At 36.9% G+C, this 21,441-nt stretch overlaps 2 protein-coding genes across 6 annotated transcripts in view; both read left to right on the top strand.

Moving 5' to 3' along the window:
• LOC129728526 (uncharacterized) overlaps positions 1-18,955 on the top strand; it is a 33,778-nt gene extending 14,823 nt beyond the window's left edge. The window contains exons 2-5 of the mRNA XM_055686971.1: positions 15,583-15,664; positions 16,288-17,287; positions 17,370-17,525; positions 17,582-18,955. Coding sequence (XP_055542946.1) covers positions 15,583-15,664; positions 16,288-17,287; positions 17,370-17,525; positions 17,582-18,955 — 2,612 coding nt within the window. The remainder of the gene's footprint in view (positions 1-15,582; positions 15,665-16,287; positions 17,288-17,369; positions 17,526-17,581) is intronic.
• The window catches only part of LOC129726938 (cholinesterase), a 47,156-nt gene continuing 35,758 nt past the window's right edge, over positions 10,044-21,441 (top strand). For 3 of the 5 annotated variants that reach the window (XM_055684227.1, XM_055684224.1, XM_055684229.1), the window contains exon 1: positions 10,044-10,805. The gene's annotated coding sequence lies outside the window, so the exon portion shown is untranslated. Of the gene's footprint in view, positions 10,806-15,932; positions 15,949-16,345; positions 16,362-21,441 lie in introns of those variants that run through there. The other 2 variants (XM_055684226.1, XM_055684225.1) reach the window with 2 other exon arrangements.

Here is a 21,441-nt window from a genome sequence, read left to right as displayed (position 1 = left end):
TTTTCAATTTTTGTTCCGAAATTTTGCCTTTACCATCCTTTCTGGCATATTTGTTACCATTTAAGTCACTTCCGGCATGTTTAGGACATGTTCGAATTAAGTGAAAATAATCAATGTCCAATTTATTGTTTTGCTTCTCAAGATTTCACCGCTTTTCGCCTCAGAAATAATTTCTGGTTACGCCACTGCATCATACAAATGCAATAAAGAAAAGAAATATTTATTCAATGTTCGTTAATTTCAGTATTTTTTGTGTGATTCGATTATCCGGAATGAAAATTTTTTTGATGTTCCGGATAATCGAGTCCTGTATATTCACTCTTTGGGTTCTTAAATATTGATATTGTAAATGAAGTATAAAATATGAAATTTGACGTAATGTTGGTGCTTAGGAAATAGCGAAATAAAGGAATGACTCTTGATTTCGAACAATTTAATCACGAGTGGTACCGGGAACGTTCAAATAGTACGATACCACATTTAAATTATGTTGAGGCCACATATATTGATCAAAGCAGGTATAGTTTTGAATAGTCTTTAAATTTCTTTTCTTTCCATAATTTTTGAACCACATATCAAATTGTTATGAAGTTTGTTATTTGGAGGTTTGATAGATGAGTCGTTCGTGCTCAATCATAATTCATCAGTTAACCCTTAACTAGCCCGTTCATCTTATATCAATATTGTTCAAATCGGTTGTGTAGTTTCTGAGATACTGAAGTTTCGTGATTTTCACATTTCGATACATTACAGACGAAGTTACAGTCCGATTACAGTAAAATTCAACAGGGTGTTATGAGGCAGCTAGACTTTTCATTTTACACTAGTTTTATGAAAATCGATTCAGCCATCTCTGGGAAACATGAGTGAGATTAAACAGTCTTCAGAACACGTTTCTTTTGATAACTTTTGAACCACAAGTTTAATCTTTATAAAATTCAAAACTTGTGGGTATTTTAGGTAGCCCGTTCATTTGAAATCAATTATGTTTAAATCGGTTGTATAGTTTCTGAGATAATGATGTTTCATGATTTTTACATTTTGATACATAACCTCTAAACTAAAAATCCGATTACAATAAAATTGAATAGGATCTTATGGGACAACAAGACCCTTCATTTGCAATTAATTTCATGAAAATCGGTCCAGCCATCTCTGAGAAATATGAGTGAGAATAAAGAGTTGCACATACTCACACACATACAGAAAATGATCAGCTCGTTAAACTGAGTCGAGTGATATATGCCATTCGGCCCGCCCTTTGGAGCACTTTTATACTTTCGGTTTTGCCAGTGATTGCTATACCTTTCTAGGAGAAAGGTAAAAACTTGTAAAAGGTTCACAGCCCTATGGGTTATATGAAATGGTGACGTAGGTTCAAGCAATGCAAATCAAGGGCTTTAAAGTTGCAAGATAAAAAAAACCCACTTCAAAAGTCGTAGGTTCGAATCTTGACAGGATTAGGCCATTTATACAGGAACTTGCGCATGTTTACTATCAGGTTTCTTATATATTCCTCCTTTATCATATTTTTACAACACCTTATGCATTTTATTCTCACTTTCCTATGTTGTGTCTTTCGTAGTTTTTGAATGAGCATCAAATAATTTCATCCGACGCATTAACAAGTAAAAAAATAATAACACCGAGGAGAGAAGAAGAAATATCTATAAGCCATTATGGACCAGGTGCACGTTTTATCGAACTTTTGGAATTTTTTTACAAAAAACTAAGATGAGATAAACATATTCCGTTTTCTATATATGATAACTAGGGATGTTGGGTACCGTTTGCTGGGATGAGGTTGTACCAAAAAAGCATGCGTTTTTGTTCCTTAGTTTGTAATTCACACATTTAAGCAATGAATTTGATCTCAAGCACGTCAATGGATACTTAAATGTTTAGCTAACAATTTCCACGAACATTGTTAAATTACAATCAACTGTAATTTTCTAAAAATACATCAACATCGGCCCAAACTTACTCCATCTATGGGGTGACAGTGTGACAGAAACAAAAAGTTGAGTTTAGTTAATACCAGAAAAGTTAACAGTAGTGTATCTACGAATATTACATGAAAAACATAACAAAATAGTCAGTATATGGCCGACCATGAACTACGTGGACTGTTTAGGGGTACACCAGAAACCACGTTTTATACAAATTATCAGTCATTGCAACTTTCCATCTATAAATTGTTACCCAGCTTAGCACAATCTTACTTCCGAATAGCTCGAAAAGTGTACAGATTAGAGAAACATTATTCTATTAATCAAGACGAGTTCAATACATAATATCTCTTCAGCACATTGGAGACGACATCCTAACGTACCATCTGAGCAGTGAGTTGATGTAATTTCTTTATTAGGTTGGTTTACATGAAAAAATTTTTGATAACGCTATTTGTGCATGTTTCTCATTCTGTACATAGAACATTATTTAAGCAAAACATTTCACTAATATTATCTATGTTTCATTCAAGATGTGAATAAATATGTCTTGTTTCATATAGTATCGAACCTAATGCCTCAAAGGTTCTAAAAATCTTAAGTAATTTCACATACATCATTTTCCCGTCTTAGCTCAATCTAACCCCTGCACAGTGATGCCAAGTCGGAAAATTCACTTTCTCGTATCACGTTAATTTTATTTGTTTATGTTTATGTTTTGTTTATGGGTCATTCCATACGAAGTGTACATGCCACTTGGACACGACCATCACAGATTTTGTTCAAAGTGCGGGGAATTATTCATCTACTATCTCTTTGGAAAAATCTCAATTTTGATGTCGATTGGAATAACCCCCGCTCTCCAGGACCCCCCTCTTTATTGCAAAGTCGCGCAATTTTTGTCAAAAGTCTCTTTTTTTTCTTTTTTTTGCAATTCATAGACGTAAGAAATCCGAAAAATACTGATTTTGAAGAAAATAAACCAAGGGATCCAGAAAAAATATAAGATTTGACCGGAAGTGTTGCCAGATAAATTATTTTGTATTTGAAAACTAAATTTAAATTTTTCGGCAAATGCAGCCAATTTTATTTTAAAATTGATAATTTCATCGTGTTCCTTGAAAAATTTCACATAAGAAACAACTATCATCCCGAGGTAATATGAGCCAAACTCGAGATATAACATTTTTACGAAAAAAGTTGTAAATTTCGTACACACTTAAAATTGTTTGCCGGGTCTCGGTAATTTATTGCCGAGAACGGCACCACTGAGTGCTCGGTTGAAAAAATAATGACAGCTGTCACATTTTTTCGTGAATCTCGGTTCACCTTACTGATATTTCGGCCCGTTAATATTTTGTGCCGAAACTTCAGTTAGGTTGAACCGAGATTTTCGAAAAAATGTGACAGCTGTCATTTTTTTTCTAACCGAGCACTCAGTGGTGCCGTTCTCGGCAAAAATTACCGAGACCCGGCAAAAAAATTTAAGTGTGTAATTATTTTATTTTATAATTTATAGACGTAAGACACCCGAAAAATAGTGATAGGTGAATTTTGAGGAAAATAAACCAACGAATCCAGAAAAAATATTGGTTTTGCCCGGAAATGTTGCCAGATAGATTATTTTTGTATTTAAAAATTAAATTTGCATTTTTCGGCCAATGCAGCTAATTTTATTTTAAATTTGACGGTTTCATCGTGTTTCTCAGAAAATTTTACGCAAGAAACATTTACCACTCCTTGGTAATATGAGCCAATCTTGAGATATAACATTTTTACGAAAAAATAATTACGAAATTCAGAACTATTTTCGTAAAAATGCTATATCTCGAGATTGGCTCATATTACCACGGGGTAATAAGTGTTTCTTACGTAAAATTTTCCAAGAAATACGATGGTTTCAAATTTGAAATAAAATTAGCTGCATTTGCCGAAAAATGCAAATCAATTTTAAATTACAAAAATAATCTATCTGGCAACACTTCCGGTCAAAAATAATATTTTTCTGGATTCCTTGGTTTATTTTCTTCAAAATTCACCTATCACTATTTTCCGGGTGTCTTACGTCTATAAATTGTGAAAAAAAAATTAACTACAAAGTTTACAACTTTTTTCGTAAATATGTTATATCTCGAGATTGGCTCATATTACCTCGGGATGACAGTTGTTTCTTATGTGAAATTTTCCAAGGAACACGATGAAATTATCAAATTTAAAAAAAATGGCTGCATTTGCCGAAAAATGTAAATTTAGTTTTCAAATACAATAATAATTTATCTGGCAACACTTCCGGTCAAAACTTATATTATTTCTAGATTCCTTGGTTTATTTTATTCAAAAATTATCTATCAGTATTTTTCGGACATCTTACGTCTATGAATTGTAAGAAAAAGAAAAAAGAGATTTTTGACAAAAATTGCGTGACATTGCAATAAACAGGGGTGTTCCACAGAGCGGGGGGTATTCCAATCGACACCAAATTTGGGATTTTTCCAAAGTGACAGTAGATGAATAATTCTCCCAACTTTGAGCAAAATCTGTGATAGTCGTGTCCAAGTTTGTGTTTTTCGTGGTCACTTCGTATGGAATGACCCTTATGTTTTGCCAAAATTTCGGGACGATTGGATGAAAATTGAGCTCGCTATAATTTTTCAAAACAAGCTACTTTCATGCACATTTTTTTGCTCTCATATAAAATGTATGGAGAAACGAAAGAGAATTTCAACTCTATTTTTAACTATGTGTACACATTCCACAATGGGCTTAATTTGAAGTTTATTTAATGAACTTCTCGAAAAAATGGGTCTGGTCCCTCGCATTTCTGCGTAGATGTGGTTCCGAGAGGTTACAATGCACAGTGGTCCAGAACACAGGCTCAAATAATAAATAAATATATGTGACCAACATTTTTGAAAACATGAAAAAACTTCTTATTTCAAAGACAGAGGATAACAGTGTTCCACAAAGTTGTAGTTCTATTTATTAAGAACAATTATGTAAAAAAAATACCGATTTAGAGCAATCTTTGCAAAGTTATAATGGTGACCAGGATAAAAACGTCTTTTATCAATAATTTTTTTGAATCATATTTTTCATCAAAACTGTCCTCAGGCAACTAGGAAAAAAGAAACATATTGCAATTCCGAACTCATCAATATCTCGTGCCAGTCAAAAATTATCGAGTTTTTTTAAACATACATCCTATTTTTTTAAACATAGGTACATCCTTTTTTATTTATTTCTTGCCTTTTTCGAGGGGACACACTTAAACATTTTCTTTCTATTTCAAGCAGTAAATGTGGAGCTGACGATTGAAAAATGTACTTACTGGGGAAATAGTTAATTAGAAATTTACGGAAAATATAGTCCAGCAGGTGGGACACAAACCCACAACTTCCAATCTCCGGTCAGATGCGTTTCCGATTACACCACCGCAAGACGTATAAGTCGGCCTCGCTAAATAGCTATTTTGTATCGCTTGCACACACTTTATCGCACGTCATCATTTACTCAGTAGAGAGTATTTTTCGTAAATTTCTAATTAACTATTTCCCCAGTTAGTACATTTTTCAATCGTCAGCTCCACATTTACTGCTTGAAATAGAAATAAAAATAGCTTGACTTGCATTATAGTCATTAAAATAAGAAAGATAAACGTTTTCTGTCGATGACATTTAAAGAGTATTTTTTATGCGAGAATTTATGTTATTTTCCACACATAATTTGTTTTGCATATTATCGAAGACGCCCTTATTCACCATGATCGAACCTGATGGCATTTCAAAGCAGTGCAAAGCCAATATTAGAATTTAGTGGTCTACACTGTCTGCTGTCTAAAAGAAAACAAACAATAATTTTGTTCAATCAACTATTCTATTTTCTGCCACCTAATTTACCTCCTGGTTTACCTCCTGATTTTTGACCCAATTTTGAAGAGAGGGGTATAAAAACTTTGGAAATTATCTCAGCCCCTTGGCCTAATACAGGTTTCGTAAATAGACTGCGATGTGACACTATACTATCAAATGTCCTCTCTTTTTACTCTAACCGCCTCATAAATAAGTTATTCATGAGAGTTTTTTTTTTGTTAGGGAATTAGGATTACGTTGTCCATTGATGTGAACTTTTGTAATAAACTTTGTAATAATGAGAGTTTACATACAGCTAAAGCTCACACCGGTAACGAAGCTGTCTTGTGTTGCAAACGACAGCTCATTCTTGCGCATGTATTTTGTTTGTTCAGATATAACAGCCTAGTTTTGTTCATTCTGAAAATGTCCTGTTGGTTTGGCCTGCGCTGCCGACAGCCTACTGATCGAATGCGGCTATCATCGATGATATTGACTCGCACTCCTTCCATAATAGTTTCGAGAGAAACGCGTTTGAAAATTAGTGTCGAAAATTTATTTTTTAATTTTGAAGAAAACTTTAAAGCTTAAAATTTCTAATCTTCATTCAACATTTTTGGGGCTAGTATCGGCCTTACTCTCGTGAACATAATCACTTGACAGCCCACTCGAATTTATACCGATAGATTTCACGCTGTAAAGGCTGTCATTAGCGACAGCTAAAAGAACCATCATTCATAAGGAGATGAAAAATAACAGCCCGTTGGGAGTTGCATGTGTGTGCTGTCGTCAATTGCTATCGGACGGTTCACCAAACGTGTGGGGAACAGGGAGTGCTGTGCAATTCAATAAGAGCCGGACTAGTTGAAAATTTGCTGTCACTGTCTTACAGTCATTTTCAGAAGCCTGACCTAATGTCACCCCGGCAGACGGTACAAAAAATCATATAAAAATGTGTATGCCAGTTACGACGTTGGGAACTTGTATGCAAATGAATGTTGAAAAATGAAAAGTCTTTCGAAAGATATACCAATGCTACTCAAAATGCATGAATATATTCTTGATCAATATACTGATTATTCAAGAACATACTTATGCATTTTGAGTAGGATTGGTAAATATTTCTTAAGACTTTTTGCTTCCAAAACCTTTGGTGCTCTAGTGTAACAATAGTAAAGAGAGGGTTAAACGCTGCCCTGTAGAATATTATGATTAAACACATTCGGAAATAAATTGCTTGGAAAGAATAGCAAAGCAAACACGGAGATTCTGTGAAAATTCCTCTGCCACTGATATAGAGGATATCACAGCAGGCAGTTGGTGTCTACTCATGAGGTTTGTGCAGGCCCGGATTTGAGGCAAAGGGGGCAAATGCCCCGGGCCTCCCGATTCAAGGGGCCCCCCTAGTCCTGGGGCGACCTTTTTTTTTTGCTCGTCACCTTCCAGAACGTTACCTCTAAATGTTTTTAGAAAAGAGGGCCTCACAAACGAATTTGCTCCGGGCTACCCCACCGACTAAATCCGGCCTAGGTTTATGCCAGGCGAGCTTCACACGTGATTGGTTCATTGTTCGTGGAAGTTCGACCTAGAAACTTTCAATCAATTTTCACTACTGATAATGATAACTGAAGTATCAACGAATTGCCCATCATTTCATCTATTCAACGACACACATAATATAATCCATCATGTATTTATGCAGTAATTACCGTTTAAAATCTAACCAACATTAGACCGGTTTCATTCTTACAGAAAATGTCCTAGTATAAAAAACAAAGACGTGTACGTCAGAACATAATCACGAGAAAATTGAACATAGGGAGCACGATTTTAGTTTCTAAATTTTCAAAATTATTTAATTTTTCTATCAAAACAACCTACGAGACCTTTTTCCAAAACTTGTCAACCAGCATCAATTGTAATTGATCCTTTTACTTCTTTCATGTTAGATATATCTATTTATTTGTTGCCGCTGGATTCAATTGAATTGAACTAAAGAATTTAGCTGCAAAAGTCATTAGTAAACTTCTAAGTCGTAAAACCTTAGGGATCAAAATTGAAAGTCTTGGTTCAAAACAATTTTCCCCTGTTGTAACTCGACTGTCGTTGTCTTTGATGTTGGAATATGAATATGTACTAGGGTGTGGGACTAGGTCGTCAGGGGTTTTCTTCGTCATAATTTTTGCTTCATTCTAATGAGAAATATATGACGAAGAAAACCCCTGCCGAAGTAGTCCCAAATATTAATCATAGAAATTATGAGCAAGTCCGATGTTTAATTGGTGTGAACCATCATCATTGTTACAGTCACACGCCATAATTTATTGTTCTATAAAATTGCTTCACATCGCTTCCCACTGCCGAACATTTTAAAAATCACCCAGCAGCACATGTCATATTTCATTTCATCGACTTATCTTTTATCATTCATCTAACCAACTTTCCTCGGTTCTAAGGAAGCAAACTCAGATGTAATTAGACTGCTAAAATACCGCCCTATTGCGTAGGGTCACAGCGGCAAACGGCTTCGCACAATTCACATTACTCTGGCTTTATCACTGGAGAAAAGTTACAATTTCATATGACGTATTGTGTTTTATATTCAAGCGAAGGGTAATAAAAATTTAACTTTCAAACAGTAACGTTTTAATAATTGATCAATGTAGCTTACCTCAGTTGATAACAAGCATACAGTTAAAAGATAAGCTTTGAATCAGAAGCAATTACACGTAACTAATCACCCTCATTTTTGATTTCGGCCGTATCCAACATTCGTACAAAAAATTGAGCAAATGAATTAAAAAATTGTATGCCCAATTTCGATGACAGGGTATTGAAAATTAGTTCCAGTTTCAAAAATGCACTGTTGAGTGACCCGGTCATTTTTTATAATTACTCCCCTTAAGGCGTGCATGGTGACATCGGAAATCTTCCAGATAGAGGTTAATTGATTCTCATCGCATCGTAACGACGTTCGTCTACGCGCGGCCGCGGGTCTGCTTGGCGACTTTCATTCACAGCTCTCATACGTGGTAAGCAGCGACGTCCGTCGGTTTGTTCAGAGCTTAATCAAATCAACCGTCGTAGGGTCATGCAGTATCAATTGATGAATCAGCTAATATAATTAACAGCAGCATTTCTCGGTGCTGTGAACGATGCCATTTGAAAATATTGTGCTAATTGTGTGTTACCCGAATTCGACGATTTGAGTTTCGGTAAGTTTGTTTACACTGCTATTTAGAGGAGTGTGAGGTTTTGCACTCTAGTGTGATCCAGTAGCGTGAAGGTAATACTTGCACCTTTACCACAATTTCACTTCCTTGCAAGTTTGGGCAAACTAAAAAATTTCAATTTTATACATATTTTTTATTTTGACGATTTTTCCTATAATCATAATATCAATTAACTATAATATCAATAATCGAGCAGAGAATATTCCAAATCACTTTTAGGTTCCTTGCATGGAAATGAAAAAAATTAAGTATTTGCATGCCAAATGATCTGTAAATACGCAAAAATTTAATCGATCATTTTTTATTAGAATCAAGTTTCGCACACGTATTTGACGCGGCAAACGAAGTATTTTCCGCGAATGGAAACATTTTTAGACTCAAGAGTAATATTTTAGAAAGGCGTATGCATGTTGGTACTGACTTTATTCAAAATATTGCAGCTAAAAAACCTACATATATATTGTAGCTCAATACACATAATATTATTTAAAAAAGAAGAGCTCATTTTTTTCTGATTATTTTGAATAAACATGAAGTTATAGCTGAAATTTTGATGGAAAAAATTGTTGTGTTTTTAGCTCATGTGATAAACTTGTCGCTTTGTGTTCTTAAAATGGTTCAAAATTCTTCAGTATTATATTGCTATATCAACAATTAAAGTTGCATTGAATCATGCAGACTCAAACAAAGTGGAAATAATAATGATCATTAACAACTTAATATACAAATTGATTTGTAATCGGAGCTAAACACGATAAAAATATTTCTACCTTCTATTAATTAAACAAATCTTGCTTTGAATAAACAAATATTACCGACGTAATTTACAACCGACAGAGTGTCAAGTTACCTGGAATAAAAGAATGAGTTTCGATCGCAACATCATAATTGGCAAAAATAAACAACCGACTACATCCCACAACTCGGGTCACATTCACGTATAAGCTTGTAAACATGCCGCGTCCTCCGTCGCATTTATAGTAGCTACAGCACAGCACGCGAAGCAAGTTCTGCTTGGACTGGGTAGCAGACTACTATCCCAGAGCACCTCGCTCATGGGTGGGTGCTGTTACTGTTGGCTGGCTGGCTGGCTCTCCGTTCGCAAGTCGCGACGGTCTCAGTTCAGTCAGTCAGTCAGTCGTGTAGTTCATCGAGCAACCTGTGGACGTGTTTTCGGATACGCTGCTGCCGATAGAGGCATTCAATCTGTAAGGCCTTAGGTGTGTTGTGTTGTGTGTTGTAGTGCTTGCCCCATTGCTGGGCGTTGGCGATACAAACTCGACGGGCGTGTGTAGTGACCGACATTCGCGTGAGGCAGAGGACTGAAAAAGGATCGCGTACCCTTCGAATAAATTCCGCGTATCGTTCGTTGGCAAATCGACGCAAACGCTTATCATCGACAGTGTGATAGATAACCGAATAAATTTGTGATAAGAGTACTCAGGTGAAATAACGAAAATCGATTAACCTGAGCTGAATCAGTGCCTCAAACAAGTGCTTGTTAGTGCCAAAAGGTTTCCACGCTACGACAAATAATTGTGCAACCTTAGCATGGGAAAAAGTTTGGGAAAATATAATCCCATTATGCGTATAGAGTAGTTTTTGTAAGTGCACGTGAAAAATGCTGAAGAAAAGTGAATGGAAAGGTCAATAAAATTCCGTTATACAAACGCTGAACAAAGCTACATAAAATAGTCTCCATCCGAGAGCCCCGAGTGGCGTTGATTCGAACCATATTCAACCGGACCACTCTGGATCGTACCGCTACAAAAGTGGTAAGTCGAAGAAACTGCACAGGACGCTTTAGCACAAGAAAACCCTTAACATCGGTGACGTCACCTACGTCGTAGCTGAAAGCAACCTTTTCGTGTATTTTGATCCGAATCGAAACATGAAACATTAAGCTCGAAGGAAAAGCAAAACGAAACAACGCAAAGGCAATACTCTAATAATATAAATGAAGCCAAAAACCTGTTTTCCACCTTTTTGCGCTTGACTGCAGTAAACTGTATGCGTGGTAGGGTGGCAAGGTGTAGTGCCTGCCGGTATCATTGTATAGATGTTACGTACATGTAGGTTGACTTCTTCAGGTTGGATTGCGGCTTACGACCGAAGGCACCCGTACATGCAGACTACAGTTTCAACTATGCCAGATATTTTATGCTGTGGTGGAAATCCTTAAAACATTGCTTTTGTTGTTCTCGGTTTGCTCAGTTTACGGCACGCAGGCACCTATTCTTGGTTGCACAATTTCTTTTTCAACCGATTGCTATCTAAGACGACATAAATAATTTCGTTGGTTTAGCCACTTTGAGTTGAACTAAAAATTGCTTGGAAAATTTCTTACTCATTTTTATGATTGTTCAAAATAGGCAACCCGTCTAATCTAACGGTTGAAATGATGATCAATCTTTTACGAGAAACCAAATTTATATCAACCATGCTTGCAGTTGACGAGTAATGGAAGGTTGAATGTTTTCTTTTGTGGTAAAAGTTTCTCTTCGTTCGAAGGGAAACAAACAATGATGTTTCATCCGGTTGATCAAATCTACAGCACCTCAACGAATTCGACAAATTTAACGAAGGATTCCATGCCAATAGAAAAGAGTAACAGCCAAGAATTGATGCATTGTTAATATACGCCGAAAATAGAGATGTTCCTAGATCCAATATCGATAAGTGGATGTGAGTAATGAATATTTCTAACACTTAATGGTAACATAAACTCAGAGATAGTTGATATGATACTTGAATCAGTTTTTATGATAAGAAACTCATTATTTTATTTATGTTTTTCAATAATTTATGGTGCATTACAATTGCGCATAATTTAAAGGCCAAAAACCTCAGAAGAGAGATTTCTTTGCTTCTAATTTTTTACCGTAATAGTTTTTTTTTTTTTTCAATTAGTCTATCTAGTGAAGTAACTGGCTTGTTTCACATAACAATTATTTTTAACAGAGGTTATTTTTATTCACTATTACTCTCCATTTTAGAAAGGAAATTAAGACATTTCCACTGAAAATATGTACAATTAAACGTTGTTTTACAGTTGATGAACTTATTTCACACATGTTTGAAAACATTTATCGAATAACTTTATTATACTTAAAATATTATCTCAGCCCAATTTTAATACTTGTGCTGTGTGCGCAAATGAAGTCACCTGTAGACGCTCTTTTCGGGCATTTTCACAAGGCCACATATATTTACAAAGCTTAACATAAAATGTTTTCACACTAAACAACAAGCCGGTTTAACTAGACTGTCTCTGATACAAAGGAAACATTGCTAATATGTTGCAGTTTTCCATTATTTACATACAATATCGCACGCTTAGCCTTGGGGCTAATAGCGGTCTCGATCAACTAGATTAGTTGAGAGAATTCGTTATCGATATTGTTTTTTTGGCACATTTTGCATGTGTAGGATAAGTACAACGATACACCGTGCCCCAGTGCTGAGTCGAGGAAATTTCCAGCTCGAAAAGATCCTCGACTCGATCGGGAATCGAACCCGATATCACAACCGTGTGGGAGAGCTAGCCGGCCGACATCGCTAACCACAGAGCCACGGAGATTATTTACATACACTGAATTCTTTTTTTACGCGATTTGTTTTACGTGATTTTGTTTTACACGATTTTTTTTTACATGTAGGTAGCGGAAGATATCATCAATACGACGTGATCTTTTTTTACAAGATTAGTTCAAAATTACGCGTTTTTTTACGCGTTTTTGTTTTTAACGTGGACGCATTAATCTCGTAGAAAAGGAATCCAGTGTATATGATGTAGATAAATATCATGTTAAAAAATAAATATTGAAACCAAAAATAAGTACTTTTTGGCAAACAAATATATAAAAATATTATTACCTCTTATCCTTACTTTTAGTGGAACGAAGCACTATAAAAGTATCAAAGATTTTGTGTTAATAATTCTTAAATATTGTCATCAATTTCACATACATGGCAAAATTTCTTCACTTCGGTTTCTTCAACCAAAATATAAAACATTCTACATTTAATATTTTCAGTTACTTGCAGGTGGCTGCATCTAAGAAAAACGAATGTCGTAGTAAATACAGTAAGTACAATTGTGAGTCATTATGCATTCGGTACTAATTTTGTTGAAAAAACTCTGTTTCACATGTTTGCAGAAAGCTAGAGTAATTTTATTTTTCACAAAGACAAATGCTCACGGAGAAACGAAAGTAGAAATATTCATGTAAATTTGCCTTTAATACTATTTCGTTTATAAGTAATACTGGCTGCTGGTGTACGATTTCTTTAAAAATTAATATGCAATGCGAGTTGAGTATTTCAAATTCTGTTGGAAAAGTTGTGCTCAAAAATATTTAATAAAACCAACACAAAAACATTGAAATCAGAAAAAAGAATTATATGTTTTCATCATATGTTTAAACTCGATCTCTGGCAACAACGGTTGTAACACTTTTTTCTTTCCTTCCCTAACGACCATAAGGACGTGACGGGCACCGTAATCGATCTTCCCCAATCGGAAGCTATTGAATTGTTCTGCATTGAAGATGGTAAATTAATCCCAACTAACCATCTATATGTGGTTCTTTGTGCAACTTTACTAGCTCAGATCAATCACGGAGAAGCAACTAGGAAATGTGCGGTCGAGAAGCTCAAGCTCAAGCTATTCTATTGGAATGGACGTCTTGATAAGGCGACCGAACATCACTAAAGTATTCGAAAATAGATCTAACATATGAAATAAAGAGAGTTTTTTCAGTTAACGGGTCTTTAACTTTAACTTGAAAAGCCAATACGAAGTTTTGAGGAAAGCTGGAGCTAAATTTTTCATAAATGAATTGCAGCGAAAAGGAATTGTTTTAAGCTGATAAACCCTAGTTTGGGCGAAGAAATGTGCAGAAAAATAGATCAGAAAACACATTTTCTAGCGTTTTGTAAGTAGCAAGTACACATCAAAGAAGGATAGACTTTTTTCTAAATAATATCCAATCCTTTTTTCCGTAACAAAAATAACGTAAATAAGAAAAACCATATCGAATTTAAGCTCTCTTCAATTTGTTAAATTACAGTGGTCAAAATTTCATAACAAAGCAAAGCCTTGGTGCTGCATTCCGTATCGGAGCTCGACTTTCTGTTTTTTATACACAGACTTCGCAGCCAACTGTTAAGTGTACAGGACAATTCCGGGGCTAGCGCTACGATTCTACTGACACTAACAGTCTCTCCCGAGCCGAGACTCGAACCTACGATGACTGGCTTGTTAGGCCAGCATTGTACCTCGAGACCAGCTGGGAGAGTAGAGTAGTAAGGGGTAAAAATACGCACTGAATTGTTTTTGCAACAAAACTATTCCAATAAACTACCATAAAAGTCGGTTTTGTTTCCAAGCGGAACATGAACCTTTTGTATTCAAAACGTAGTAGATACCAGAGTTTTTTAAATTTTGTTCGTAGTACGAGAATTTCACTTTTTGAAAACAATTCTCAAATGCGAACTTTGACCTTGCATGCCGTGCAAAAGTACACAATTTACGGGGTAAAAGATCGTATTGTATGAACAGTGTATTTTTGACTATCGTCAATGAAGTTGATGCCTAGTCCCTACACGCCATTTTGGATTCCAAAATGGCGACTTCTGGTTTCCGAAAAACAACAATAAATAGTCGAATACCACCAAATATGGACATTTTTGGAATCTTATTGATACTGAGATCAAAGCTCAACTCCATACGCTATTTTTCAATTCAAAATGTTGACTTCCGGTTTGCGGAAGTCTACAAAAAAATACCTACCATTCCATATGAGTACTTTTTAAATTGGGATGGTGTCCAGGAACCTGCAAACGATCCTAGACGCAGTTTTGATTTCCAAAACTGTGACTTCCGGTTTCCGGAAAACAACCTAAAATGGCCGTATACCACCTGTTTAGTGTTAGACATTTAACTGTTATAAACTAAGCACACACAGAAGATATTTACTGAATTCACCCTAATATTATAATGAACACTGAGCACAAATGTACGAAGACAGATCACAGGCACGTCAGTATCTGAGAGGATCAGTATCAAGCCGATTGCCCAACAAGGAAGGTTAAAATACAGTCGAGCGTGCGCTATTTGTAAAATTTCTATAAACGGCTAGTTTTTCGTATCTCCGATAATTAAATAGTTTGATAAAAATAACACAACGTAGAATTTATATATTCGTATAAGTAAAGGTCACTCTGGCTCAATCAACGAACCAACATTCCCCAACATTGGTGCCGTGACCAGGATTCACGGTTGAGTTCGATAGCAAAAAACGATCAAACAATATTGGCATTGTTACGAGCGATATATGGAGGAAACAATACGCTGAAATATTTCATCTGATTGAATCGATTACGGATATTACTCACTGTTAGATCATATTGAAAGCGATTGTCTTTTGGATGGTTTTTATTCTATTCGGCCACGGCTGCGCGCTAGGAGATTTTTATTGCTTCCTTAGTGCATGGGTGGATCGGATACGGAAAACTGCATTTAGGAAGTTTAAGATTTGTTACCAATAGATAAAGCACATGGTGCGGATTTACTGGATATTGCTGGTTCCTGCTATAATAATTTACAAGGCCTATTAACGACAGGCCTCAGGTAAGTGCCTGTCCAATCTATTACTACCCTAGTTGTTGTACTACTTGGTTCTCTCTTACCCATTTTATATTGCTGTACGGAGTTTATTGGCGGTAAAACAAACTGCGGCTGGTTATGGCAATACGACTTAGCAACGGCGCGAGAGTTTTCATACGGACAGGAGGCGGCAGGCGGTGTGGCTTGTTCTGGTAGGGCGTTTAGCAGCGCTCATCTTCAATCATTCGTTTGGGAGGCGTGGAGCTACAATTATATTAGAATCAAGGCTTGTTATTGACAGCCTACAGGTTAGTAGCTGTCCAAAATTTGTACGCTGGTTTATTGGTGCTGTGCAAGATATTTTTTCATTTTCATTGATCGACGGTGTCGGTGCTAACGCAACGGGAAACGGCTGAACCCTACGAGGTGGCGATCATTGTGAACCATCAGAGCGGAGGACGTTGGAGAGTGAGAAGGCTTGTCGCTGACAAAAAAGTACCAAAAGGTCTGGTTGATTGGTTTGAGTATGGCCACAACAGTTAAGAAAAAGTAAAAAAGTGGGAGCGTATTTTTGCGTCGCTTGGAAGGCATGTGAAGTTTTTGGAAGCGTATGATCCGGATACTAAACAGGGGCAAGTTCAATCTAGATTAGATAAGTTGGAGGCATCTTGGAAGGCATTTTGCGAGCTACAAGAAGAGATAGCCGTACTAGATACAGAGGGTGAGTTGGAAGAGGAGACGAATAAGGCATATACCGATTTCGAAGAACACTATTATACGATTAGGGCAGAGTTGTTAAACAAACTGGCAATTCCGATACCGGTCAATTTAGATAACACTATTGGTCGAAATAACAGCTCTTTTGGCTTGCACACAGGGGTACGTCTTCCACAAATTTCATTGCCTGAGTTTGATGAAGACTACAAAGCATGGCTTTCGTTCAAGTCGAATTTCGTGGCGCTGATACATGACGCCATTGAATTAAATGAAGTTCAAAAATTTCATTATCTAAAATCTGCACTAAAAGGGGAGGCAGCCAAGCTTATCGAGTCTCTCACGATCACTAGTGGAAATTATCAAATAGCGTGGGACACCATCACCAAACGCTATTCCAATGAATATCTGCTAAAGAAGCGGCATCTTCAAGCACTGATGGAATTTCCGAGAATCGAAAAGGAATCTGCAGGACAAATACATGGGCTAGTGGATGAGTTCGACCAGCGACTGAAGATATTGAACCAGCTCGGTGAAAGTACGGAACACTGGGGTGCAATGATAATACACTTAATGTGTTCGAAATTGGATAAGCATACGCTTCAGCTGTGGGAGGATCACGCTGCATCATTGAGGGAACCCACGTTCGTAGTATTGGTGGACTTTTTGGAAAAAAGAACAAGGGTTTTGGATGCTGTGTTATCTAACATTGGGGGTCATAGTAGCACCCAACCGAAGACGATGGTTAGGCGTGAGCGTATGGTGGTACACGCGGCTTCGGAAGGCGGAAAGAATGATTCGATTTGTCAGTACTGCAGCGAAATGCATAATTTGGTTCGGTGTACAAAGTTTCAGAGTCTCGGGGTCAAAGAAAGGTTGGATTTCATCAACAGCAAGCGATTATGCAGCAGCTGTTTCAAAGCGGGTCACTGGGTACGAGATTGCAGCTCAAGGTTCAGCTGTAGAACTTGCGGTAGGAAGCATAACACCATGATACATCCTGGTTTTCAACCAGGTAACGGGGGAAACAACAACGATAAAATTTTGGACGGAAATAAAACAGCAAATGTCTCAGGACGGAGAGATAATGCAGCTCGTTCACATGTGGTTGCAGAAACGCAAGTGGTGGAACAGAAAGAATAAGCAGAAACAACCGGATCGTACAGCATCGGTACGAAAAAGGATATTTCGAATTCTAAGGTTTTTCTCTCAACCGTAATCGTGAAGATAAAGGATCAATATGGTGGTGAGCAGCTAGCTCGAGCATTGCTGAATAATGGATCACAGATCAATGTCATGAGTGAGCGACTTTGCCAAATGCTAAAGCTGAAACGGAGATCTATACGTGTTCCAATAACAGGGGTTGGACAGTCGGAATCCATAGCAAGGCATGCAGTTAAAATAACAATTAGTTCGAGAATTAGCGAATTTTCTATTGGCTTGGAATTTTTAATACTGCAGCGGGTGACGGCGGAAATTCCTTCGAAGACAGTTTATATTTCCCATTGGAATATTCCTAAAGATATTCAACTGGCGGATCCACAGTTCAACATTAGCGGTCGCATCGATTTGCTACTCGGAGCAGAACATTTCTTCAGTTTCCTGTATGAGAATAAAATGGAGAAGATAGTCCTGGGTCCTCAGCTACCAATAATCGTAAATTCCGTTTTCGGGTGGATGGTAACTGGAAAAGATGCGAGTGTACAGGCAGGAAGCGTGGTTCAGTGTTGTATGGCAACCACCACCGAGAGAATTGAGGAGCTGTTGGAAAAATTCTGGAGAGTTGAAAGTTGTGAGGACCAACCGGCATGGTCAAAGGAGGAACAGGACTGTGAGGAGCATTTTAGGGCTACGCATTCAAGATCAGAGGAGGGTCGCTACGTCATTCAGTTACCGAAATGTGTCAATTGGGACCACATGCTAGGTGAGTCACGAGTAACAGCGTTGACCAGTTACAGGAAATTGGAAAACCGGTTGGAGCATGACATTAATATGAAAGAGCAGTATCATACTTTCATGAAAGAATACTTGGCTATGGGGCACATGCGGTTATTAACTCAAGCGGAACAGCTGGAGGAGAGCAAAGGATTGGAACGGCCAAGAGTTTATTATTTGCCTCACCACGCTGTGATTAAAGAATCCAGTTCTACTACGAGGGTACGCGTCGTATTCGATGCTTCGGCGCGTACGGATAGCGGGTACTCTCTAAACAATATTCTTCTCAAGGGACCCCAAATACAGGATGATTTGTTTAATGTATTGATACGTTTCCGTAAGCAAGAAGTGGCGCTTGTAGGAGACGTAGAGAAGATGTATAGGCAGATACTTCAGGACACAAAGGATATACTTCGGCTAAGGATATTTTTTCGTTTCACGAAGGATGGTCCCATTGACGTCTACGAGTTACTTACTGTAACATATGGACTCACCCCTTCGTCCTTTTTAGCAACACGGGCGTTACAGCAATTGGCAGAAGACGAAGGAAAGGAGGGCACAAAGTCTCGGTCGGCACTGCTCAAGGACTTTTATGTTGACGACTACATTGGCGGAGCCTCAACTGTCGATGAGGCTATATTATGGGTTTTTCAGGGATCGGGATGATGCGCAGAGACCAGAAATCAACTCCAAACGCGATTTTAAAATTCAAGAAGAATACTTTCGGAATCGGAATGATGTCAAGAACCTGAAAACGACTCCAAATGAAACGGAAGTCACCATCTTGAATTTGAAAATGGTGTCTGAAGTGGATTTCCGGCCTCAGGGCATCATTTTAATTTCAGAAATGCACCTATTGGGGGGTCCTCGACCATTCTAGCTTGTTTCCTAAAAACCGGAAATCGCCATTTTGAAATCCAAAATGGCGTCTGGAGTCATTTGAAGGTCTCAGGACATCATCCCGATTACGGAAATACTCATATTACCTGGTATTTGGTCATATTTGGTTGTTTTCCAGAAACCGGAAGTCAGTTGATTTTTGATATCAGTATCAATTTGATTCCAAAAATGTCCATATTTGGTGGTATTCGACCATTTATTGTTGTGTTTTTCATTGTTTCTATGACCACTAGAAATCTGTTCCGGATAAAACATTTTGAAAGCATATCGCCAAAATCATTAAAATGATCCTAGAAGCGATTTCATGAGCATTGAACCGATTATTGTAAGATTTTGTTAAAAAAAATCGTGAAACCATAAAATTCCTCAGTTTCGGAGCATACCCACGGAAAACCGGATTTCCGGGAATAAAAAAAGTACCTTTGAAGACAATTTTTTTTCACCTTACTTTGTATCACTAGCTATTAAGCACATTTTTTCTTTACGGTCACAGAAACTTAGTGCGTACTTTTGCCCCGCGGCTTATATGGACTTTTACCCCATAAGGAGTTTTCTAACTGGTTTGATCTTTATGACAAACACCAAAATATTTTCGGCAAAACAAATTCACCCTAGAAACCACGATTTTACAAGAGTTTTTTAGGTTCTGTTTCGAGTTTCGGTAGTTTCCGAATAGGTCATAGTTGCCAAAACTAAGAAAATTAGATTAAAGCAGCTCAAAATACCACTTTCTTCATAACTTCACAAACGGCATCTAATGTGTTTACATGTGTGATTAACTGACATTACAATGCTGCAGTCTCATACAATGTTGCCAGTTTATTTTGCTCATATGTTTCGAAAAGGCCAACGCGTACTTTTACCCCGTGCGTACTTTTGCCCCTCACTACTCTATTCATAAGATAGATTGCAAAACAAAACTAAGGTGATTATACCGTTTATTTAATACAGATCTCACAATCAATCATTGGTGTACAAGATAATTGTAAAGTTAGCAGTCTTGTTAAAGGTACGGATCATTAAAAGTATATACAGTGTAATTTTTATTGATGATTGCGTCATATCACTAGTGAAAAACAGATAATTTACTATAGAATTACTAGAATTTTAGATTTATTTTTTGACGCTTTGCCACAAACAGAATCGAAATCGATCCAAAGATGATCAAATCAGAGCAATATAAATCAATTCTGGATGGTATGTATATTTCGAATAACAGCATATTTCCGATAGAATGTATTTCCTGCGTGATCAATTTTATCCCGAACTACCTTTTAGAGTAGAAAGTTTCTGTATTTATTCTATCAAGCAAACTATTGAAATTATAATCATAGTCTTGGCGGTTTGCTTTGGGACATCTGGCACAATTATTTGGAACATATTGTGAGTATTTAGATCAACCCCGCTCCATGGTAATAACCTAAACATTTAGAAAATAAACACAATAGCGAATGTAACAACCGACAATTTGACTTTTAAGTAAACAAATATCTTTTTTTTCTTTTTGTGGGATATGCGTAGTGCAATGTCGAAAAGTTAACGTTTCTAAGTTGTTTTCTAATTTTTTCGCATTTTCAAATATTAGTGTGTTAATACTTTTGGGTGCATTGTCGGTTTTCAGCAAGCAAACTGTCAAATTTATAAAAGAATATTTTCGCGAACGCGCTTTTTGGTGTAATTTTCATTCCACGGAAAATAGTGGAAAACTCGTGCAACTTATGTGTTTTCATTTGTTCCGATAGTAAAGTGTATAATTAGCCTTTCCTCGGTTTTCTAGTGAAAATCCAGCAGATTTCCGATGTTCTGATAGAGAGCTACGACCGTTTGAAAAATTTACAGCCAAGTCGGGCAAGATGGACACACTAAGGTAGGGAAAGATGGACACACGGGTTTTCCAAGAATTTTCACATGTAATATCGGTTGTGTACTACAGATGTTCACAAAGTACACCTGCGAGAAAAACCAGCTGATATCAATCACTTAGCAGTTAGAACAGGCCATAAAGGCCGTGAACTTTTACTTTCATCCTAACCCACCCTCCCAAACTGTTCACGTGATGTATAGAATGACTCTGATAACGAAAAGTAGAGTATGGCCATCACTTAACACAAAAATCAGAAAAATACGTAACGTACATCTTTTCGTGTAAATGTTCCCCTTCATCATCGAAGTGTCCATCTTACCCAACCATGTCAAAAAATAGCAATTTGTAGTCATATTTTTGAAGATCCAAAACACATAAAACGGAAGTT

This window comes from Wyeomyia smithii, chromosome 3, assembly GCF_029784165.1.
Source record: "Wyeomyia smithii strain HCP4-BCI-WySm-NY-G18 chromosome 3, ASM2978416v1, whole genome shotgun sequence".
Taxonomy (NCBI): Eukaryota; Metazoa; Arthropoda; class Insecta; order Diptera; family Culicidae; genus Wyeomyia; species Wyeomyia smithii.
The sequence above is the reverse complement of the archived record's forward strand: the minus strand, read 5'-3'. Positions and strand labels throughout refer to the sequence as shown.